Here is a 25,745-nt window from a genome sequence, read left to right on the forward strand (position 1 = left end):
GACGCACTGAAACTTGGTGCAGCCACCGCAAGGGCCCTGTGGGGAAGGACCACGGTATAGGGTTCTTCTTCGGCGGGAGTGGGAGGGGTCGGGTGGCGGGGAGTATACCCCCCAACAATGATGTGGTAAGGTGAAACAACAGAGCGCCACGTGGGTGGCTAAAAGTGTGGAAATGTAAAGCCTGTAATGGAAATGTCTGTAAAGGATTGAGAGTCATTGAATAGTTTATTGTACATAATTTTATTTTTGAATAAAGTATATTTTGAAATTTAAAAAAGCTGTCAACGTTCAGGCTTGGGTTACCTGGGAACACTCACAACACGCTGGAGGAACTCAGCAGGTCGGGCAGCATCTGTGGAAAAAGATCGGTCAACGTTTCGGGCCGGAACCCTTCACCAGTCCTAACAAAGGGTTCTGGCCCGAAACGTCGACCGATCTTTTTCCACGGATGCTGCCTGACCTGCTGAGTTCCTCCATCATGTTGTGAGTGTTGCTTTGACCCCAGCATCTGCAGATTATTTTGTGTTTTGGGTTACCTGGGGCAGTATACTGCAGCATTTGCGGTTACAACTACAGGCCCCAATGCACGGGAACCTTTTTGTCTTGCTAATATGTCACGTTAGTTTCTCATTGTAAAATTAGTTTGAATAGTCCTGTTAAAAATGCCACTTGATAGTACAGGCATGTGTTTAGTGGCTACACATGAGTCTACAACCAATGGACTCAGTATTATTTATTTATATTTCCACCGTTTGTTGTCTTTGTTTATGTATAATTTCTCATTAGCTCTACTGTATTTTATTTCTCTGTAAAAGTTTGCAAGAAAATGAATCTCTAGATTGGTGAGTACGGTGTTTGTCAATGTGGAGCGGAGAGCGAGTTTGTGAATCTGGTGGGAGCAAAGGACTGGGAACGGTGAGGTTGGAGCGCTGTGGAAGAGGCGTGGGACAGAGTACCGTATACTTACTTGCTGCTCTGCAAGATTTACTCATCTCTGCGCTGAACTGCAACTAATAGGCTCCTGAATCGGCTGCAGTGATGACTGGCTTCGTGGCTGAGGACTCACTTCTGTGAACTTCAGTTCTGAATGTTGTTCGTTTACTTTTATTGTTTGCACCATTTGTTTCTTTCCCTGCACACTGGGTGCTTAATGGTCTTTTTAATGAGTTCTATTGGGTTTCTTTGTTTTGTGGCTGCCTGTTTAAGGAGATGAACCTCAAAACTGTATACAGTATACATATTTTGATAAATGTACTTTGAACTTTATTTTGACTTTGATAACTGCTTATTTGTACATCCGCAAGTCACTTCTGCTTTTATAGCAACCTATTCACTGAAGTAAAACATCACAGTCCACTCATTGAAGATGCAGAGAACATAGGAAGTCGAGGGCAGATAGATCTAAGTAATGTGTGTCCAAACAATGACACAGTCAGAACTTGACAGATGGGGTAATCATGTAGGAAAATGTATGATTCATTTTCCAAGGAGAAAAAACAACGGTAAAACAGACAATGGTGGAGCGACTCAGAATGAAAATCAAGTTTTTTATCGCTCTGTAATGTGACGTGAAATTTGTTGTTTTGTGGCAACAGTATAGTACAGGTGTGCCCTGGAGGCACTGCCTGGCTTGCCAGTCATGGAAGAGCTTGATGGAGGAGCTCGGTGAAGCCAACGACTGTCTCGCCAGTGGGAAAGCCCCAGGCAAAGATGGAATTCCCCTTGAATTCTTGAAGAGCAGGAAGCCTGCCTTGCTGCATCATCTACGTGAGCTTCTGTGACTTTGCTGGGAGAAAGGCCACCTCCCACAAGACATGCGAGATGCCGACATTGTCGCACTGTACAAGAACAAGGACAACCTTAGGGATTGTAACAACTACTGTGGCATCTCCCTGCTTGGCATTGTGTGGGAAGTGTTCGCCCACATCGTCTTGGCATGACTTCAGAACCTTGCATCCATCCTACCCAGAGTCCCAGTGCAGGGTCAGAGCAGGCAGGTCTACAGTGGACATGATCTTCTCACTGCGCCAGCTTGCAGGGGAAGAGTCGAGAGCAGCAGAAGCCACTGTCCACAGTCTTCATTGTTCTGACCAAGGCATTGACCCTTGTCCACAGCAGACTCTTCAAATTCCTGCTAAAGATTGACTGCCCCCCAACACTGCACAGTATCATGTCGTCCTTATGAAAGGACATGCACAGCACTGTCTGCTTCAATACAGCAACTTCTCATGCCTTTACTGTGGGTAGCAGAGTGAAACGAGGTTGTGTCCTGGCACCAACCCTCTTTGGAATCGTCTTCTCCGTGCTCCTTCACTGTGTTTTCGCAGACTGCACTGAAGGCATCTCCTTTCGCACAAGAGCTGACGGCAAGCTGCTCAACATCACTCGCTTGTGCTCCAAGACCAAAGTTAGAACAGCCCTCGTCCGCGAGATGCTGTTTGCAGATGATGCAGCGTTGACGCCACACGCTGAACGCAAACTCCCAACAGCTGACTAACCATTTCTCCCATGCCTGCAAGGAACCGACAGTCCGAAGAAGACAAACTTCGTGGCCCAGGGTGCAGAATGTCCCCCAAACATCACCATTGATGGTTGCTGTCTCGATGTAGTCAACTCCTTCACCTATCCTGTGTCGGCCATCCCCAGTTCCTTGTCCTTCAAAGCAGAGGTGAACAGCAGGATTGCCAATGGCCATGGCCAGACTGAACAAGAGAGTGTGGGACAACCAAGAGATGACAAAAATCAAGCTGCGTGTGTACCAGGTGTGCGTGCTCAGCACACTCCTCTACGCCAGCGAGGCTTGGACACTATACAACAGCCAAGCGAAGAGGCTAAACTCGTTCCACCTACACTGCCTCAGGCAGATCTTCCACATCTCCTGGCAGAAGAGAATCACCAACACAGGGGTTCTACAGTGGACTGACACCTCCAGAATCCACGCACTCAGCCACAGATGCCTCAGATGGTTGGGCCACGTCAGACGGGGGAACCAGGGACACATTCCCAAGGACATGCTGCATGGCGAGCTGAGTGAGGGTTACCACCCGCGAGGAAGACCATGCCTCCACTACAGGGATGTCTGCAAGCGTGATATGAAGCTGGCAGGCATCGACCTCAACATGAGGAATCAGTTGAAGACCAGACAGCATGGAGGGACGTAGTCAAAAGCGGTGCTCAGCAGGCTGAGATAGCAAGGGCCAGCACGCTGATCGAAAAGAGCCAGAAGAAAAGCCAGAGCTGCATTAGACAGAGCACCATCTGTGGCCACTGTGAAAGAGACCGCCACTCTGGAGTGGGGCTGTACATATAGCCCTGAGTCTACCACCCCAAGAACCGTCAGAAAACGTGTCACGCGACCGTCTCCCGAGACGTACAGATGCCGATGATGGTGATAGTGCAGGTGTAAAATTACTCAGTGCCGACTTCAAGGTAACATGGTGCGCTTTCAGAGAAGCTCTTCTGCACACCGCTGTTATAACACGTGGTTATCCGAGTTACTGTCGCCCTCCTGTCAGCTTGAACCAATCTCGTCTGACCGCTCAAATTAACAAGGCATTTTATCCCGCAGAACACTTGATGTTATTTTTTGCACCATCCTCTGTAAATTCTAGAGACGGCTGTGCATGAAAATCCCAGCAGATCAGCTGTTTTTGAGATACTCAAAGCAATCTGTCTAGCATCAACAATCGTTCCACAGTCAGTCACTTAAATCACATTACTTCCCCAACAACTGGACCTCTTGACCATGTCTGCGTGCTTTTATGGATTACGTTGCTGCCACATGATTGGCTCATTAGATTTTTGCATAAATGAACAGGTGTACAAGTGTAACTAGTAAGTGGCCATTGAGTGTAAAGTACAAAATAAATATGCAAGAACAAAGCAATAAAATTTAAAAGCAACTCCTCTTATTCCAATCACAAGCAAGAAAATCTGCAGATGCTGGAAATCCATGCAACTCCTCCAGCATTTTGTGTGTGTTCCTTTTATTCCATCTGGGTAGCCTCCAACCTGATAGCATGAATATCGATTTCTCATTCTGATTTTAAAAACAATTCCCTTGCCCCTCCCTCCTTCTATTCCCCACTCTGGCCCCTTGCCTCTTCTCATCTGCCTATCACCTCCTCGGTGCCCCCCCCTTTCCCTTTTTTCCGATGGTCCACTCTCCTATCAGATTCCTTTCTCTCCAGCCCTTTACCTTTCCCACCCACCTGGCTTCACCTATCACCTACTAGCTACCCTCCTTCCTCTCCCCCCCTCAACCTTTTTATTCTGGCATCTTCTCTCTTCATTTCTAATCCTGAAGAAGGGTCTCGGTCTGAAACATTGCTTTCTTATTCATTTCTATAGATGCTGCCTGATCTGTTGAGTTCCTCCACATTTTGTGTGTGTTGCTCTGGATTTTCAGCATCAGCAGAATATCTTGTGATAATGAGGTGATCTTCATGTTGGGTGAGATAAGAACCAGCAGTCACAGGTTTAGAGTGAAAGATGAAATATTTAAGTGGAACCTGAGTGGGAGCCTCTTCATTCAGACAGTGGTGCGGCAGTGGAGCAAGCTGCCAGCAGAAGTGGTAGATGTGGGTTCAATTGTATCATTGATGAGGAGATTGGACAGGCACACGCATGAGAATGGAGGACCATGGTAAGGCTGCAGGTAGGTGGAGAGAGACAGAAGACTGGGCTGGTACTGACTAGATGGGCCAAAGGGCCCACCTCTGTGCTGTAGTGCTCTGTGACTTTGCGTGTAATTGGAACTATTAAAGAGAGAGAACAAAGGAGTATAGATAAATGCATGTATTGTTGGAAGATCAGGAAGTTCAGTCTGACCTAGTGAATCACTCGCATACAGTATGTCATGAAATTGATTTTACAGCAGTAGTACAGTGCAATACATAAAAAGTACTAAAGGTTACAATTCAGACGTAATTACAAAAAGTGCAAAGATTGAGATCGTGTTCATGGACTGGGCAGCAATCTGATGGTGGAGGGGAAGAAGCTGTTCCTAAAACTTTGTGTGTGTCCTCTACTTGCTTGCAGGAAGTATGGCAACATCTCTACTTCAAGAAAGAACTAGCTTTCATAATGTAACATTTCGCATGTTATCAACATTTCCTCAGTGCTTCACAGTGGATTTCTTGTTATCCTGGTTTATGACACAGCCAGAACCATAAAAAAAAATAGATAAACCGGTGGAAAGAGTTGGGAATCTCAAAAGATATCAGAACTACTGGATGCTCCAAGTTCAAAGTAAATTTGTTGTCCAAGTGTCTATATATAAGGCCATTAAGGCATCCGTTAGTCTTAAGAGACCATGGATCGGTGCCTGGAATGTCTTCACTCTCCAGGGCAAGGTTGTGTGGAAGACCGGCAAGGTTGTATGGAAGACCCTCTCCACGACACTGATGTTCTCCCAGGGAAGAGCAAGGGCCGATGCAGCTTGGCACCGGTGTCATCGCAGAGCACTGTGTGGTTAAGTGCCTTGCTCAAGGACACAACACGCTGCCTCGGCTGGGTCTCGAACTCATGACCTCCAGGTCGCTAGTCGAGTGGCTTAACCACTTGGCCACGTGCCCACACACACATATATACACCATAAACAACCTTAAATTGGCATGGTAGCGTACTGGTTAGCACAATGCTTTACTGTACAGGCGACCCAGGTTCAATTCCCACCGCCGCCTGTAAAGAGATTGTACGTTCTCCCTGTGACCTCGTGGGTTTCCTCCAGATACTCCGGTTTCCTCCCACAGGCCAGAGGCATACTGGTTAGTAGGTAAGTTGTCCTGTAATTAGGCTAGGATTAAATCAGGGGTTGTTGGGCAGTGTGGCTCGAAGGGCCTTATCTGCGCTCTTTTACAATAAATACATAAATAAAAATGTTGCACGTGTAGTTATCTGCATCTACGTGCCTGTGATTCTATTACAAGCAAGTTTTCCATACATTGACCTCACTGTACTTGAGCGTATGTCAATTAACTTGGTGCTTCAAGCCCACAGACAGATAGCTTGATAAAGACTCAGTAGGCAAGTTGATCCAAACAGCTAAGGCAGGTGCCAGAAAGATGGGCTGTTAAAATTGTCTGGGTAACTTAACCTCGAAAATTTTGATTTATTTTTAAACCGCTCTTTTGAATAATTACCACCTGCCCAAAGTCTGACAGAAATACTGAGGGCTGATGACATAGAAGCATAGAGTAAAAGGGCACCATAGCACAGAAGCAGGCCCTTCAGCCCATCTAGTCCATGCTGACCTGGTCTTTTTTTCTTGTCCCATGGGCCTGCACTTGGACCACAGCCCTCCAAACCCCACCCATCCGTGTACCGATATAAACTTCTCTCAGCTGAGGCCTTGTCCACCACTTCCGCTGGCAGCTTGGACTGAATGACCTTAAGTCATAGGAGCAGAATTAGGCCATTTGGCCCATTGAGTCTGTTCCACCATGGCTGATTTAATATCCCTCGCAACCCTATTCTTTGACCTTTCCCCTATAAAATTTGATGCACTTTAAAAGTTCAGAGTAAATTTATTACCAAAGGTCCTTATGTCACCAACTTTGAAACTCATTTTCTTGTGGGCTTAATCAATCAATCCAATAATCATAATAGAATCCTTGAAAGACTGCATCCAACAGGGTAGACAACCAGTGTGCAAAGAATACAGATTGTGCAAATACGAAATGAAAGAAATAATAATAGTAAATAGATAAGTAATAAATATTGAGAACGTGAGAAGAAGAGTTCTTGAAAGTGAGTTCATAGGTTGTAGGAACAGTTCAGTGTTGAGGCAAGTGAAGTTATCCCCTCTGATTCAAGGGTGTGATGGTTCAGGGGTAATAACTGTTCCTCAGCTTGGTTTTGTGGGTCCTGTGGCTGGTGTACTTTGTTTCTGATGACAGCAGCGAGAAGAGAGCATGGCCTGGGTGGTGGGGATCCCTGAAGATGGATGCTGCTTTACTGCAACAAAGCTTCATGCAGATGAGCTCAGTGGTGGGATTTTTTTGTAGGATTTTCCGTTCTCAAGGGTATTGGTGTTTCCATATCAGGATGTGATGCAACCAGTCAATATACTCTCCACCACACATCTGTAGAAGTCCCTCTAAGTTTCAGAATCACAAATCACCACACTCGTGCCACCCTCCGAGTGGAGAAGATCCCCCTCAGATTCCCGTTAAATATCTCACCTTTCCCCCTTAACCTATGACCTCTAGTTCTGGTCTCACCAAACCTGGGGAGATAAATGTTTAATCTCCTGATTTGATTTTAACTCTAGTGCAAGTATCATAGTGGCTAGCACAACATTTGCGGCCAGCAACTCTGATTCAATTCCTGCCGCAATTTGTACGTTCTCCCGCTACGTTGACCGCTTGGGCTTTCTCCCACATTCAAAAGATTAGTAGGTTAAATTGTCACATGGGTGCATTGAACAACCTGAGCTCATATCCCTAAATTAAAAAAAAATCTCTCTAACACCAGGAAGGTTGAAATAAGGTCAGTTTTCCTTTACTTTGCTGGAGAGGCTAGGAGGAGGGCCTCCTCAGCACCTCCGGCCATCTGCCCTGCCTGTACGTCCCCTTTTTTATTGAGATACAGTGCATAGAATAGATCCTTCCAGCCCTTCGAGCTGTACCACCCACAATCCCCTAATTTAATCCTAGCCCAATCACAGGACAATTTACAATCACCAATTAACTTGCGTCTTTGGACTGTGGGAGGAAACTGGAGCACCCGGAGGAAACCCATGTGGTCCTGGGGAAGGACGTACAAACTCCTTACAGGACAGTGGTGGGAATTGAACCTGGGCCACCTGTACTATAAAGTGTTGTGCTAACCACAAAGCTACTGTGCTGCCTGTGCATGTCTTCTAGGTCAGACTACGAATTAAATTTACCTAGGCCTCACTCTGAGGAGTAGGGTTGCCAATTGTCCCGTATTAGCCAGGACATCTCGTATATTGGGCTAAATTGGTTTGTCCCATACCGGACCGCCCTTGTCCTGTATTTCCCCCTGCTAAGATAGAGCGTTCCTATGAAGCAACACACATAAAAATTGCTGGTGAACACATCAGGAATAGGTACAGCCTGGCCTGCTGCGTTCACCAGCAATTTTTATGTGTGTTGCTTGAAATTCCAGCATTTGCAGATTTCCTCATGTTTGCGTTCCTATGAAACCGTTCTTAAGTCGAAATAGCGTAAAGCGAAGAAGTAATTACCATTAATTTATATGGGAAAAATTTTTGAGCGTTCCCAGACCCAAAAGATAACCTACCAAATCATACCAACTAGCACATAAAACCCAAAATAACACTAAATATAAAAATAAATATAACACTAAATATATATTGTACTATATATAGTAAAAGCAGGAATGATATGATAAATACACAGCCGATATAAAGTAGAAATAATGTATCTACAGTGTAGTTTCGCTTAACAGAATCGGGAAGACTTAGCCAAAACCGATTTGTAGAATAAAAGTCGGCACGTAAACGTATGCACATGTCACGTATGCGCACAACACATATGCGCACATCACGAATGCGCACACAGGTGCCCGTGCAAGGCTTCATGGTCATGGTAGTCTTTCTCGGGGTAAGCACAAGTGTCCCGTATTTGACTGCTACTTTTGTCCCTTATTTGGGAGTGAGAAAGTTGGTAACCCTACTGAAGAGGCCATACACCAGAGGGCGCCAGGGGTTGATTTGGTGCACCAGCTTCCTCTGAACACTGACTGCCTGTTATACTGCTGGTGTTTTCGGGCAGTAATGACGGTCCTCAATCTCTGGCAGTGTTCAGGGCTTCCTTCATCATGTTAGTAGCCTCCTCTTGGTTTTCAGTACTGTCAGTCATACAGGTCCCAGGTGGAGTTTCAGGAATACTGTCGCACTCAGGTGTAGAAGGACTTTTCATTGCTGTTTCCATAGCAATTTTGTTTTGCCAGTCATGGTTGTTGGCCCGGAGTTAAACTCCCCAAATCTGGAGAACTGTGGACCACTTTTAATCTAGTCTCTGCCCTTTGACCTGCTTGGCATGGATGACAGTACCAAAAGCCAAAGCATAAAGCCCTGACTGCAGCCACATAGTTCTCCAGGTCATTGAGGTACGCAAGCCTTCAAACCTCGACAAAATTGTGGCCTTCTTGGAGGTTCTTCTGAATAACAGGGTGCAAATGTAGGCTTTTCCTTGGGTGGCTAAAATTTGGCAGGATATGAATAGTAGACAGTACCACTCCCAACCCAACTTTCACAAAGGACGTTACTTGCATTTGTTCTTCGAAGGGATTTTATTACAACATTGAAAAGGCTTACTACCCAAATCAGTCACATCATTCACTGGTATGAAGGACCTGCCTTTTGTCACGATGACAAGGGCTGAACCCGGGTGTGGAGAAACGACAGACTCTGGTGAAGCCTGAACCAGGTACGGAGATGTGGCAGACTTTGTCACGATGACAAGGGCTGAACCCAGGTGTGGAGAAGCGTCAGACTCTGTCACGGTGACAAAGACTGGACCCAGGTGCGGAGGAATGGCTGACTCCCATGTAGAGGTGGAAACAAGAGGTTAAATTTAGGAATACCAACAGAGCATCAGAGGCGCGATCAAATGACACCGCAAAGCAAATCTTTCTCTGCGTACAAGGACTATGCCAAGAACACGAAACAGGAATCCACTTTAAATAGTCATGGAGTATGGAAAACCCGTACCAGTCACAACTAACTTGACAAGGTGAAAATGAAAGCACAAGGGTTTAAAGACTGTAGTTAAGACAACAATTAGTAGATGCAAATGTTCGAGAAACCTTGAGGTCCGACACTCTCCAGCAAGCCACATGGGCCCGCAGGGCTCACGGCACTTTTCTACAGGATGAATAGTTGTCTCTGGTATTCAAGGATTGTTATTGATATTGGTTTATTATTGTCACACACTGAGATACAGAGAAAAGCTTGTCTTGAATGCTATCCATACAGATCAAATTATTCTACGGGACATGGGTAGGTACCGGAGCTAGAGCAAGGTAAAGCAATCAATGCAGAATGAAGTGTACAAGCTACAGAGAAAGTGCAGTGCAGGTAGACAATAAGGTACAAGATCATAATGAGGTAGATTGTGAGGTGAAGAGTTCATCTTATTGTACTAGTTATAATAGTCTTATAACAGTGAGTTAGAAGTTGTCCTTGAGCGTGGTGCTATGTGCTTTCAGGCTTTTGTATCTTCTGCCCAATGGGAGAGGGGAGGGAATGCCCAGGCTGGGTGTGAAGGCACATTCCGTGGGCCAAATACACTGGAATGCTGGAAATCTGGAAATCCAGAGCAACACACTCAAAATGCTGGAGGAAATCAGCAGGTTAGGCAGCATCTATGGAGAAGAGTAAACAGTTGACGTTTTGCGATGAGACCCTTCATCAGGACTGGAAAGGAAGGGCGAAGGACTCAGACTAAGAAGGTGGGGGCAGGGGAAGAAGTGGTACAAGGTGGCAGGTGATAGGTGAAACCGGGAAGAGGGGTGGTGAACTAAAGAGCTGGGAAGTTGATTGATCAAAGAGATAAAGGGCTGGAGAAGGGGGAATCTGACAAGAGAGGACAAAAGACCATGGAAGAGGGGGAAGGGGGAGGAGCACGTAAGAGGTGATGGGTAGATAAGTTGAGAGAGGGAAACAGGAATGGGGAATGGTGAAGGAGAGGAGGGGAGGAGACAGTTAGATGATTAGATTAGATTATGAGGACACGCAGTCCTCTTTTATTGTCATTTAGTAAGGCATACATTAAGAAATGATACAATATTCCTCCGGTGTGATATCACAGAAACACAGGACAGATCAAGACTGAAAAACCACATAATTGTAACATATAGTTACAACAGTGCAACAATACCATAACTTGATGAAGAACAGGCCATGGGCACAGAAAAAAAGAAGTTCAAAGTCTCTCGAAAGTCCCACATCCAACGCCGACAGGAGAAGGAAGAAAACTCTCCCTGCCATGCTCGACCACAGTCCGACTCTGAGTCGTCCGAAAATTTCGAGCTCTGATCAGCCCTCCGACACCGAGTGCTGAGCACCTTCTCTATCCGAACGCTTCGACCTCCGCCTCGGTTGCCAGCAGCAGGCAAAGCCGGGGATTTTGGGGCCTTCCCTCCGGAGATTCTCGATTGGACAGTAGCAGCGGCAGCGAACCAGACATTTCAGAAATTTCTCCAGATGTTTCTTTGCTTCTCACGTCTGTCTTCATCAAATCAGAATTGTGCACGGCGTCCTACTTACAGATACGATATCATTTCACCGGAGAGCTGCGCGCGCTGCGTCGTGCTGCCACCTTCTCCTCCCGCCTTTACAGTTACAGGAAGTTCAAGCAATTGATGTTCATGCCTTCAGGTTGGAGGCTACCCAGATGGAATATAAGGTGTTTCTCCTCCAACCTGAGTGTGGCCTTCTCAACAGTAGAGGAGGCCATGGACTGACATCTTAGAATGGGAATGGGAAGTAGAATTGAAATGACTGGTCACTGGGAAATCCTGCTTTTTGTGGTGGATGGAATGAAGGTGCTCGAAGTGGTCTCTCAATCTACGTTGGGTCTCACCTATATACAGGAGGCCCCACCTGGAGCGCCGGATGCAGTAGATGACCCCAACAGACTTGCAGGAGAACTGTCGCCTCACCTGGAAGGTCTGTCTGGGGCCTTGAATGGTAGTGAGAGAGGAGGTGTAAGAGCAGATGTGTCACTTGCTCCACTTGCAATGATAAGTACTGGGAAGGAGATCAGTAGGGAGGGACAAGGGGGTAACTGATGGGAAATGATAAAGTAGTGGAGGGGTGGTATTAATGGGTGGAGGTATTGATCAGCTTTACTACTTGGGGAAAGCAATTGTTTTTGAGTTTGGTCGTCCTGACGTGGATGCTACGTAGCCTCCTCCCTGATGGGAGTGGGACAAACAGTCCATGAGCAGGGTGGGTGAGATCCTTCATGATGTTACTGGCCCTTTTCCAGCACCTTTCTGTTCATATGTTCTTTATGGTGGGTAGGCTGGTGCCGGTGATGTGTGGCCAGTTATGACTACCTGTTCTCCTTTGCTGTTCATCTTGCAATGTCAAATATCCGTGTTATTTGGTTATATTCTGTGTTTCTTATCTTTTTTCAGATACACGTTACCCAAAACTCATTGTACATTAGAAACTAATAACTCCGTTTTTGGTTACAAAATAACGTGGTTAACTCGATAGGCAAATTTGCAAATGACACCAAGATCAAGGGTGTAATGGACAGCAAGGAAGACTATCAGAACTTGTAGCGGTATACGGACCAGCTAGAAAAATGGACTGAGAAATGGCAGATGGAATTTAATGCAAACAAACGGGAGGTGTTTCACTTCAGTAGGACCTATCGGGGTAGGTCTTACACAGTGAACAGTAGGGCACTGAGGAGTATGGTAGAACGAAGGGCCTGTTTCTGTACTGTACTTTTTATGACTAAAATATCTCGTGGTGGGTTGAGAGTTAACTTTAGAATTCCACTTGGCCAATAAGTTAGTCATTTCAAATTAGCTTTGGTGGAATTGCTGCAACCTTTGGTGAAAGTCTTGTTGAAATGTCTGGAAATCTAATTTATTTTAGAGTAAAATGGAAATCTTCTAAAACTCAGATTTGCTGATTTGTTTATCCCAGGAGTCAATATCATCTCAAAACTGGTATCAGAACTTTCACACAAAATGCTGGAGGAACTCAGCAGACCAGACAGCAACTATCGAAAAGAGTATAGTCAATGTTTCGGGTCGAGACCCTCCATCAAGACTGGGGGAAAAAAAGATGAGGTGTCAGAGTAAGAAAATGGGGGGGGGAGGGGAGGAAGAAACGCTAGGTGAGAGGTGAAACCGGGAATGGGGCTGAGGTATTAAGTAACAAGCTGAGAAGTAAATTTGTGAAAGAGCTACTGGGCTGAAGAAAGGGGAATCTAATAGATGAGGACAGAAGGCCATGGAAGAAAGAGAACAGGGAGGAGCACCAGAGAGAGGTGATAAAGTGAGAGATGGGAATGGTGAAGTGGGGGCAGTGTGGAGGGGGAACATGACCAGAAGCTTGAGAAATCACTGTTCATGCCATCAGGCTTGGAGGCTACCCAGATGAAGAACCCCCTCCCTTGTCTCCCCCTCCCCCACCACCACTCCACAATCCTGTGTCTCTCAAGTACGACTGCCAGATCTTAGGTTCTCGGAGACTCCATCTTCCTCTCACACCCTTCCCTGAACAACCCAACTCTCTCCTCTTCTCTGACACTACCAACTTCCTTCCCCCCTCTGATCCCAGCTCTCATTCATACTGGGTCTTCGCCAACCCCTCTGACCTTCCCTTCTCTGAGGCACAACCTTTTGTCCTCCGTAAGGGCCGCACCTTTGTCCCCCTACCCCCACACCTCAGTGAGTTCCGTGCCCACCATGACATTGAGTTCTTCTTCCGCCACCTCCGTCTCTGAGCCTAAGTCTTCAGCAAGGACTCTCCACCTCACCCTGATGACTTCTTCTCCTGTCTTCAACCCTCTTCCTCTTCCTGGACACCCCACGCTGGTCTTCTGCCTGCTCTGGATCTTTTTTCATTGCTAACTGTCGATGGGACATAAATCGTCTCGACTTAACCACTCCTGTCTCCAATTCCAGTATCACTCCTTCTGAACGCAATGCTTTCCACTCTCTCCGCAGTAATCGTAACCTCAGCATCAAACCCACAGATAAGGGGGGAGGTGCTCTTATAGTCTGGCAGACTGACCTCTACTTGCTGAGGCCTGGTGACAACTGTCAGCCACTTCCTCTTACTTGGCCCTCAAACAGAACTAAGAGGCACCAGGCCAATGTCTCCCACAACATCACCAACCTTGTTAACTCTGGGGATTTCCCATCCACTGCCACCAATCTCATAGTTCTCTTACCCCACACCTCCTGTTTCTACCTCCTACCCAAGAACCACAAACCCATTGTTTCTGGTTATTCCTGCTGCACTGAACTTGTATTTGCATAGCCCGACTCAATTTTATACACCCTTTCAGTCCCTTCCTACCTACATCCTAACACTTCACATGCTCTTCATCTTTTCAGTAATTTCAAGTTCCTGGCCCCGATCCTCTTACTTTGACGATGGATATCTGGTCCCTATACACCTACCTCCCCCACCAGGAAGACCTCCAAACTGTCCACTTCTTTCTGGACCCTAGGCCCAACCAGTTCCCGTCCACCACCACTCTCCTCCATCTGGTGCAACTGGTGTTCACTCTTAATAATTTCTCCTTCGGCTCCTCCCACTTCCTTCAACCGAAAGGTGTAGCCATGGGCACTCGCATGCGCCCCAGCTATGCCTGGCTGTTTGTTGGCTACGTGGAACAGTTTCTGTTCCAAGCCTACGCTGGTGTCACTCCCCAACTTTACCCACACTACATCGATGACTGCATTGTGCTGCTTCCTGCACCCATGTGGGTGGAGCTTGTCGAATTCTTCACTTTGCCTCCAACTTCCACCTTGCCCTCAAATTCTCTTTCTCTCTCTCTCTCTCTCTCTCTCTCTCTCTCTCTGTCTCCCTCCCCCTCCCCCTTCTCTCTTTCTCCCCTCCTCTCTTTCTCTCCTCCTCTCTTTCTCTCCTCCTCTCTTTCTCTCCTCCTCTCTTTCTCCCCTCCTCTCTTTCTCCCCTCCTCTCTTTCTCCCCTCCTCTCTTTCTCCCCCTTCTCTCTCTCCCCCTCCCCCTTCTCTCTCTCCCCTCCCCCTTCTCTCTCTCCCCTCCCCCTTCTCTCTCTCCCCTCCCCCTTCTCTCTCTCTCCCCTCCCCCTTCTCTCTCTCCCCTCCCCCTTCTCTCTCTCTCCCCTCCCCCTTCTCTCTCTCTCCCCTCCCCTTCTCTCTCTCTCCTCCCCTTCTCTCTCTCTCCCTTCCCCTTCTCTCTCTCTCTCCCCTCCCCCTTCTCTCTCCCCCTCTCCCCTCCCCTCTCCCCTCCCCTCTCCCCTCCCCTCGCCCCTCCCCTCTCCCCTCCCCTCTCCCCTCCCCTCTCCCCTCCCCTTCTCTCCCCTCCCCCTTCTCCCTCACCCCTCCCTCCCTCTCCACCCCTCCCTCTCTCTCTCTCCCTCGCCACCCCTCCCTCTCTCTCTCTCCCTCTCCACCCCCTTCCCTCTCTCTTCCCTTTCTCTCTCCCCCCTGCCCAGACAGCTTATCCACTGATGTCTGTTATAAACCCAGTAAAGACACCATCCCCTTCTCTCAATTCCTCCGTCTCCACTGCATCTGCTCTCAGGATGAGGCTTTTCATTCCAGAACTAAAGAGCTGTCCCCCTTCTTCAAAGAAAGGGGCTCTCCTTCCACCACCATCAACGCTGCCCTCAACCACATCTCTTCCATTTCACACACATCTGCCCTCACCCCATCCTCCCACAACCCCACCAGGGAAAGGGTTCCCCTTGTCCTCACTTACCACCCCACCAGCCTCCACAACCAATACATAATCCACAGGGATTGCTCCCTACATGATTCCCTTGTCCATTCGTCCCTCCCCACTGATCTCCTTCCTAGCACTTATCCTTGCAAGCGGAACAGTTGCCCCTACACCCCCTCCCTCACTGCCTTTCAGGGCCCCAAACAGCCCTTCCAGCTGAGGTGACACTTCACCTGTGAGTCTGTTGGGGTCATCTACTGTACCTAGTGTTCCCAGTGTGGCCTCCTGTATATCGGTGAGGCCCAACGCAGAGTGGGAGACTGCTTCGCTGAGAACCTATGCTCCTTCCGCCAAAAATGCGTGATCTCCCAGTGGCCACCCATTTTAATTCCACTTCCCATTCCCATTTTGACATGCCAGTCCATGGCCTCCTCTCCTATCACAATGAGGCCACACTCAGGTTGGAGGAGCCGCACCTGATATTCCGTCTGAGTAGCCTCCAACCTGATGACACGAACATCAATTTCTCAAATTTCTGGTAATGCCGTTCCCCTTCACCATTCCCCATTCCCATTTCCCTCTTTCACCTTATCAACTCCCTCTGGTGCTCATCCCCGTTTTCTTTCTTCCATGGCTTTCTGTCCTCTCCTTTCAGACTCCCCCTTCTCCAGCCCTGTATCTCTTTCACCAATCAACTTCCCAGATATTTACTTCACCTCTCCTCCACTCCTGGTTTCACCTACCACCTTGTGTTTCTTCATCCCCTCTCCCCGCCCCTCCCCGCTATTTACTGACTCCTTATTTTTTTTTCCAGTCCTGATGAAGGTCAACTACAGTCTTTCCTATAGATGCTGCCTGGCCTGCTGAGTTCCTCCAGCGTTTTGTGTGTGTTGCTTTGGATTTCCAGCTTCTGCACATTTTCTCTTGTGTGTGATCAGAACTTTTAGTCCAGTTCAGGCTAACTGTGATATGAAGGATCTATTTTTGCTGCATCGTTTTTTTTTTGACTTCTCTGTTTTTAATGAATTCACTCCTCTGACTGTCTTACAGTTTTGTGAGTCCACAAGACACAAGAATTTGGCCATTTGGCCCATCAAGTCTGTTCTGTCAGTCACACTCCAAGTGAGATTAGGTAATAAGCATCTGCAGGTCATCATCATCACTACGTGCTGTGTCGTATGATGTGCTGAACGTGGTTTATGACCATGATTGTACTTGGCAAATTTTTCTACAGGAAAATTCTGGACAGTGTCTTTACAAAACAGGTGACCCCCAGCCATTATCAACACTCTTCAGAGATTGTCTGCCTGGCGTCAGTGGTCTCATAACCAGGACTTGTTATACGCACCAGCTGCTCATACAACCATGTGCAGGTAACACACACAAAGTGCTGGAGGACCTCAGCAGGTCAGGCAGCATCTATGGGGCGGCGTGGTAGCATAGTGGTTATCACAGCACTTTATAGCGTCAGCTGTAAGATCGGGGTTCAGTTCCTACTGCTGCCTGTAAGAGATTAGTTTGTTCTGGCAGCGACCTTGTCAGTCTCCTCCAGGTGCTCAGCTTTCCCCCCCGCATTCCAAAGTTGTACAGGTTCGGGTGAGTGAGCTGTGGGCACGCCATGTTGGCTCTGGAAGTGTGGTGACGCTTGTGGGCTGCCCTGCACAATCCTCACTGATTTGACTTGTCACAAATAATGCATTTCCCTGTATGTTTCAATGACAAATACAACTCATCGAATCTTCTTAGGGGATCCCCATCACCAGGACATGCCCTCCTCTCATCGCTACCATCAAGGAGGAGGTACCGGAGCCTGAAGAGACACTGAGTATTCCAGGAGTACTGTAGGCGCTACAGGAGCCTCCGCTCCCGCACCAGCAGGCACAGGAAGAGCTTCTTCCACTGAGCTATCAGATTTGGAAATGGACATTGAACCCGCGAACACTACATCACTATTGTTTTTTTCTCTTTTTTGCTCTCTTTTTGCATTCCTGATTGAATTAAATAAACAGGCAGACTATTATTTAAGTGGGGAAAGAATTCCAAGTTCTGAGATGCAACGGGACTTGGGAGTCCTCGTACAGGATACCCTTAAGGTTAACCTCCAGGTTGAGTCGGTAGTGAAGAAGGCGAATGCAATGTTGGCATTCATTTCGAGAGGAATAGGGTAGAGGAGCAGGGATGTGATGTTGAGGCTCTATAAGGCGCAGGCAGGTGAGACCTCACTTGGAGTACTATGGGCAGTTTTGGTCTCCTTATTTAAGAAAGGATGTGCTGACGTTGGAGAAGGTACAGAGAAGATTCACTAGAATGATTCCGGGAATGGGAGAGTTAACATATGAAGAACGTTTGTCCGCTCTTGGACTGTATTCATTGGAGTTTAGAAGAATGAGGGGAGACCTCATAGAAACATTTCGAATGTTAAAAGGCATGGACAGAGTGGATGTGGCAAAGTTGTTTCCCATAATGAGGGAGTCTAGTACGAGAGGGCATGACTTAAGGATTGAAGGGTGCCCATTCAGAACAGGAGATGCGAAGAAATTTTTTTAGCCAGAGGGTGGTGAATCTACGGAATTTGTTGCCACGGGCAGCAGTGGAGGCCAAGTCATTGGGTGTATTTAAGGCAGAGATTGATAGGCATCTGAGTAGCCAGGGCATTAAAGGTTATGGTGAGAAGGCGGGGGAGTGGGACTAAATGGGAGAATGGATCAGCTCATGATAAAATGGCGGAGCAGACTCGATGGGGCAAATGGCCGACTTCTGCTCCTTTGTCTTATGGTCTTATGGTCTTAAATTGTAATTTATAGTTTTTTAAATTGTGTATTGCACTGTACTGCTGCCCCAAAACAACGACATTAAGCCAGATTCTGATTCTGATTCCCTGGGGGGAAATACATAGTTAACGTTTTGATCTGGGTCCTTTCATCTGCAGGGGTGGTAGGATTATAGTGGTCTTGAACTCATTCCATACGTCCATTGAGAGGCAGATCGTGACTAAAGCAGCAGCATAAAACAGTTGATTGAAAATCTGTTTTGCATCTATCATCATTTTTGTTCGCTGTTGCAGACTGTCACTCAATCCAGAACATAATCTGAAGGGTTAATCATTCTGTGCAACAGTAGGGACGATTACACCCTTACCCTTAGACAGAGGATGTTCGTGCCCTGCTGTCTCTGTGCCTGAGGTCAGCTGACTGAGTGCTAAATAAAACTAGATCCTCTGCCCCTCTGCCCGCAGAGTAGACACTTCCAGCCCCCTGAGCCACGCCGCCCAGTAACCCCCAATTTAATGCTAGCCTAATCACAGGACAATTTACAATGACCAATTAACTTACTAACTAGAACTATGGAATTGTCCTTCTTCAGAGAAAGGGGCTTCCCTTCCTCCACCACCCACGCTACCCTCAACCACATCTCTTCCATTTCGTGCACGTCTGCCATCACCACATCCTCCTGCCACCCCACCAGGAATAGGGTACCTCTTGTCCTCACCTACCACCCCACCAGCCTCTGTGTCCAGTACATAATTCTCCGTAACTTCCGCCACCTCCAATGGGATCCTCTCGTCAAGCACATCTTCTCCCCCCTCCCCCCCCCCACAGGGATCACTCCCTGCGCGACTCTGTTGTCAATTCATCCCTCCCCACTGATCTCCCTCTTGGCACTTATCCTTGCAAGCGGAACGAGTGCTACGTCTGCCCCTACACCTCCTCCCTCACTACCATTCAGCACCCCGAACAGTCCTTCCGGGTAAGCCGATACTTCACCTGTGAGTCTGTTGGGGTCATATACTGTGTCTGGTGCTCCTGGTGTGGCCTCTTGTATATTGGTGAGACCTGACATAGATTGGGAGACCGCTTCGCTGAGCATAGAGTTTCTGTTTGCCAGAAAAAGCGGGATCCCACAGTGACCTCCCATTTTAATTCCACTTCCCATTCCCATTCTGACATGTCAGTCCATGGCCTCCTCTACTGTCACGATGAGGCTACACCTAGATTGGAGGAGCAACACTGTATATTCCTTTATTTCCTGCGGAGCATCAAGAAAGCTCACCTCTGTCCCAGGATACTGAGGACTTTTACCGCTGTACCATTGAGAGCATACTCACCAAGTGCCCCTCAGTGTGGTATGGCAATTGTCCCGTATTGGACCGCAAAGCACTCCAGCGTGGGGTGAAATCTGCTCAGCAGATTATCGGCAGCCAATTGCCCACCATTGAGAACATCTACCATAAACTCTGCCTGGGCAGGGCGAAAAGCATTATCAAGGATGCATCTCACCCTAACCATGGACTTTTTACTCTCCTCCCATCCAGTAGGTGCTACAGGAGCCTCCGCTCCCACACCAGTAGGCACAGGAAGAGCTTCTTCCCTGAGGCTGTGACCCTGCTGAACCTCACATCACAGCGCTAAGCAGTATTGCACCCATATTGGACAGTCTCAGTACTTTTATATTTGTGTGCTGTAGCACTTACTTTTTATTCACAGTTATTTTGTAAATAACACTATTCTTTGCATTTCTGGTCAGATGCTAAATGCATTTCATTGGCTTTGTATCTGTACTCGGCACAATGACAAAGTTGAATCTAACCCAATCTAATCTAATTCCGTCTGGGTAGCCTCCAACCTGCTGGCATGAACATCGATTTCTTGAACTTCCGGTAATGTCCCCCCTTCACCATTCCCCATTCCCTTTTCCCTCTCTCACCTTATCTCATCACCTGCCCATCACCTCCCTGTGGTGCTCCTCCCCTTCCCTTTTTTTCCATGGTCTTCGGTCCTCTCCTATCAGATTCCTCCTTCTCCAGCCCTGTATCTCTTTCACCAATCAACTTCCCAGCTCTTTACGTCACACCTCACCCCCACTCCAGGTTTCACCTCGTGTTTCTTCCTCCCCTCCTCCCACCTTCTTACTCCGACTCCTCATCTTTTTTTTCCCAGTCCTGATGAAGAGTCTCAGCCCAAAACATAGACTGTACTCTTTTTTTTCTTCTATAGGCGCTGCCTGGCCTGCTGAGTTCCTCCAACATTTTGTGTGTGTGCTCAGACTTTCTGTGATCTAACCTATCAACCGGTACGTCTTTGGACTGTGAGAAGAAACCGGAGCACTCGGAGGAAACCCTCACGGTCATGGGCATAGTGTGCAAACTCCTTGCAGGCAGCAGTGGGAATTGAACCCAGGTGACTGGAGGTGTACAGTGTTGTGCTAACCATTATGCTACTGTGCTACCCCGTTTCCCTCCTCAGATCAGATATAATCGATTAGTTGAAGCTCTATAATTGTGAGACTACTGAATAGTTCTCTTGTATATTAAAGTGTACTCTTGACCTCACAATCTACCTCATTATGATCTTTCACCTTGTATATCTGTACTGCACGCTCCCCGTAGCTTTTATGATTTATTCTGTTATTGTTTGCCCTCGTAATTCCACAATGCACCACTATGATGAATTTTTATACTTCTTTTATATACTTTATACTTTATTGTCGCCAAACAATTGGTACTAGAACGTACAATCATCACAGCGATATTTGATTCTGCGCTTCACACTCCCTGGATTACAAGAATTAAATATTAAAAGTAGTTAAAATTAGTAAATATTAAAAATTTAAATTATAAATCATAAATAGAAAAATGGGAAGTAAGGTCATGTAAAAAAACCGAGAGGCAGGTCCGGATATTTGGAGGGTACGGCCCAGATCCGGGTCAGGATCCGTTCAGCAGTCTTATCACAGTTGGAGAGAAGTTGTTCCCAAATCTGGCCGTACGAGTCTTCAAGCTCCTGAACCTTCTTCCGGAGGGAAGGGGGACGAAAAGTGTGTTGGCTGGGTGGGTCGTGTCCCTGATTATCCTGGCAGCACTGCTCCAACAGCGTGCAGTATAAAGTGAGTCCACGGACGGAAGATTGGTTTGAATTGATCTGTCTGGACCTTTCCACTGAGGTCGGGTGAGATTACAACCAGGGCTCATGGGGTAAGAGTGAAAGTGGTACATGCGAGCTCGATTTCAACGTTTAAGAGAAGTTTGGATAGGTACCTGGATGGTGGGGGTATGAAGGGTCATGGTCCCAGTGCCGGTCAGTAGGACTGGGCAGTTTAAATGGGACAACATGGATTAGATGAGCCGAAGGGTCTGCTTCTGTGCTGTACTTCTCTCGGACACTCTGAACAGAATGCAAGGCATGGTATGCCAGTTCATATTGCAATTTACCAATTGAGCACATGGCTATATGGTGGAATACGCGACACAACCTCTACATTAGAGTAAGCTGTGCGCAGTTCTGTTTGAAAAATGTGCAGGGTCCCAGGATGTTGTCGGGATGTAAGAGAGTAGCAGCTACAAGGATCGGTTTCTCTGGACGGTCAGAGTCTGAGGGGCAATCAGATAGAAGTTTGTAAAATTGAGAGGCAGAGATAGTGTAGACCGCTAGTCTTTCTAACATTGGAATGTCGTGTTCCAGAGGACATAGATTTAAGGTGGGGGGGGATTACACAGCAGGTGCTTGAAGTGTACTGGTAGGGGAGGTGGTGGAGCAGATACAATATTGTCTTACAAGTGGCACTTAGATAAACTTTGCCACCTTTTTTATGCCAGGGACATCTACCATTAACCTTATGAAGAAAGGGTTGAAACAGTATGGAAATCTATTTTTTCTACAATTTCTAAAGCTTTAAAAATCAATCTACAACCTAATAAATTGACAGTTTTGTTTAGTATAATTCCTCAATATATTCACAATATTTCTATATCAGACCAACACGTAATTGCATTTGTCACATTATTGGCTAGAAGGGCTATTTTATTAAAATGGAAAGATGCCTCTGCTCCCACTTTGTACAATGGTTCTCTCAGGTGATGTTATGTCTTAGTTTGGAAAAAATTATAAGTCAAACTTTTGATCCTAGATTTGACTTCGAGAAAAGATGGGGTTCTTTTGCCTGTTATTATCATTTGATTTGAGTTAATAAAGATGGTCCTTTTCTGATGCTTGGGTGTATGGATTTGGTTGGCGGATTGATGTCTTTTTTTATGGAAGCTTGTATGGCGTATAGCTCCGGGTTTGTGCTCCAAATGGGTTTTTTTTCCCTGATTTTTTTTGTTATTGGTTTTTTTTGTTTTAGTTAGTAGGGGTTCTTTTTTCCTTTCTTTTTTCCAAAAAAAAGCGTAACATTTTGTTTTTTTATTATTATTGATATACTGTTCAGTTTGGTTGATAGTTTAACTCTTATTCTACATGTGGATATGTTGTCTTGATTATTTTGATGTATTTTTCTTTGTCATTGATTTTCAATAATACTTAATAAAGAAGATTTAAAAATGAAAATGAAGAAAGGTTGAGTGAGTTAGGGCTCTTCTCTTTGGAGCAAAGGAGGAATGGAGAAGATGCCTGGTCAACAGAATATGGAAAAAGGCAGCATCATATAGCACAGATCCTTCAGCCTACCTTTAACCTACTCCTACATCAATCTAATTTTACCCTCACATATAGCCCTCCATTTTTCTGTCAGCCTATTTTAGAGTCTCTGAAATGTCTCTGATGTAGCTACCTTTACCATCTCCCGGGCAGCATGTTCCATGCACTCACTGTTCTGTGCTTTTAAAAAAACCTACCTCTGACACCCCCCCCCCAACCTATATTTTCATCTAATCACCTTAATATTATGCCTACTCATAATAGGCATTTCCAACCCAGGAGTCTCTGTCTGTACTCTTTATCATCTTGTACACCTCCATCAAGTTGCTTCTCCTCCTCCTTTGCTGCAAAGGGAAAAGCCCTGGGTTGCTCAACCTTCCCTCACAGGACATGCTCTCTAATCAAGCCAGCATCCTGGTAAATCTCCTCTGCACCCTCTAAAGTACAAAATTCATCCTTCAGATGATCCTCCACTCCAGTGATAACAAGAATGGACTTTTTTTTTTGAAGCATCTTTGGTGAGGCAGACAAGTTAAATGGTTTTGGCATTTAACAAACATTGCAGTCCTCAGTGACACACAGGAGATAAAATCGGTGCTGTATCCTGAGCCCATAAGACATCGGTGCAGAATTAGGCCATTTGGCCCATCGTCTACTCTGCCATTCTGTCATAGCCAATTTATTATTCTTCTCAACCCCATTTTCCTGCCTTCTCCCCATAACCTTTGACGTCCTGGCTAATCAAGAACCTATCAACTTCTGCCTTAAATATACCCAATGACTTGGCCTCCACAGCCACCTGTGGCAATAATTCCACAGATTCACCATCCTCTGGCTAAAGAAATTCCTATTCATAACACCTTCAGTTCAGTATTCATCAATCTTTCTGATTTCCCCCCCCATGTTACACTTCAATTCTTCCCACTGACTGCAATTCTGCCCTATCATCTGCCTGTCCTTCCTCAGTCTCACTACACACTACCTGTATACCAATTCCCCCATCCTCAGTCCTAGTTTTTATGTTGTTTTACGTAGTTCAGTGTAGTTTTTGTATTGTTTCATGTAGCACCATGGTCCTGAAAAACACTGTCTCGTTTTTACTGTGTACTGTACCAGCAGTTATGGTCGAAATGACTTGACTTGATCACTCCAGCGCCCGTGCCAAATTAGTTTAAGTCTTCACCAAGCAGCTCTTGCAAACCTGCTGGCAAGGACATTGGTCCCCCTCAAGTTCAGCTGTAAACCATCTTTTTCAAGCAGGTCATACCTTCTCCAGAAGAGATCCCAATGAACCAGAAATCTGAAACCCTGCCCTCTGCACCAGTTCCTCAGCCACAATAAAACCAGGGTTTTAATGAGCAGCAACATTACCAGACATCCCACCTCTCCCGGAGGTTCCGGGAGTCTCCTGCATACTAATGGAGGCTCCCTGATGCCCGCAAATTTTATACAATATCCTGGAAATCGATTTTTTGAGAGGGAGCGAAAGAGAGAGAGCGTGAGAGAGCGACCACGAGAGAGAGAGAGAGAGAACGAGAGTGACCACGAGAGAGAGAGGGAGCGTGAGAGAGAGAGCGCAAGAGAGACCACGAGAGAGCGAGAGTGACCACGACTACAAGAGAGAGGGGGCGCGAGAGAGAGAGAGCGAGCATGCAAGCGCGCCATGGCAGAGTGTTCCAAAAAAAGAAAATATGAAACGTACCTCACCCCAGACTACCCTAAAGTGTACCCCTGCCTAATAGGGGTCAAAAATAATGACAGTGTTGCTCGCTGAACTGTTTGCAACAGTGACTTTTCTATTGCCCATGGTGGGTTAAGACTGTAAAAGACGTGTTGAGGTGAGTTTAACAGGTGTCATTCATTCATTAACATAGCTAACATTATTTAAACGAGCTGGCTAGCTGCTAAGGAGCTACTCTATTGCACCTCTCCCACAAGTTCCGGGAGTCTCCTGAAAATTGATGGTGCTCCCTCCCTGAAATGAGTTTTTGCAGGGTGGGATGTCTGCATTACCTCGCAGCCCTTGATCTCAAAGGAAAATAAAATCTTCCTTTCAGATTTGGAGTGCTTCACTGGATGTTTTGTTTTTCTCTTTCAGGCAATTGTTCTAAAGATGTTTTTCAAGCTGCTGATCTCCGGGGATTCAGGGTAATTGTGCATATTGATCTCGATTGCTTCTACGCTCAGGTGGAAACAATGCAACATCCTGAATACCGAGGAATGCCTCTGGGTACCTAAACATTTTTTGTCATTTTTAAATGGAAAGTCTCATGTTATATATCAGAAACTGTGATGCATTAATTGTAGCAAGCACACTTGATGTCTCTGTCGGTAAGAATATCACTGGTCTGGAACTGTTATAGAATAGTACAGCATAGCAGTGTCTGAGGCCTAAATGGCCCAGGCCGAGCACAGCGTCCTCTCTGCTGCTCCCAGTTGCCCTTATTCGGCCAACAAGCCTCTAAGCCCTTCTCCTCCATGTGTTTATCCAAACGTCCCTTAAACATAGCAGGTCTACACACCTCAACCACTTCCTGTGGCATCTCATTTACCCTTTGTGTAAATAACGTACCTTTCAGTTCTCTTTTAAATATATTTCTGGTGGCGCCATTAAGAATGCAACTCAATGGAATGCATTAAGAAGGCAGCTCCGATGAAAACCATCAAACTTTATCTTGCTACAGCTGAAATCCACAGTTACAGCCATAGTCAATACAGTAAGCAACAATGTTTTAAGGTATTTTTTTAAAAAAATCTATCACTTGCTCCTTACTTGATTTAACTTTTTGAAAAATATGTATGTTATGTACTGTGTGATCACTGTCTTTCCATGACCATAACTGTTCTTGGCAAATTTTTCTACAGAAATAGTTTGCCATTGCCACCTTCTGGACAATGTCTTTACAAGAGGGGTGACCCCAGCCATTATCAATACTCTT

The 25,745-nt window shown here is 46.4% G+C and overlaps 1 protein-coding gene across 3 annotated transcripts in view; it reads left to right on the top strand.

Moving 5' to 3' along the window:
* The window catches only part of poli (polymerase (DNA directed) iota), a 96,671-nt gene that overhangs the window by 11,684 nt on the left and 59,242 nt on the right, over positions 1–25,745 (top strand). For all 3 annotated transcript variants that reach the window (XM_063042627.1, XM_063042625.1, XM_063042626.1), the window contains exon 2: positions 24,905–25,036. In XM_063042627.1, coding sequence (XP_062898697.1) covers positions 24,905–25,036 — 132 coding nt within the window. The remainder of the gene's footprint in view (positions 1–24,904; positions 25,037–25,745) is intronic.

This window comes from Mobula hypostoma, chromosome 3 (assembly GCF_963921235.1).
Source record: "Mobula hypostoma chromosome 3, sMobHyp1.1, whole genome shotgun sequence".
NCBI classification, from domain to species: Eukaryota; Metazoa; Chordata; class Chondrichthyes; order Myliobatiformes; family Myliobatidae; genus Mobula; species Mobula hypostoma.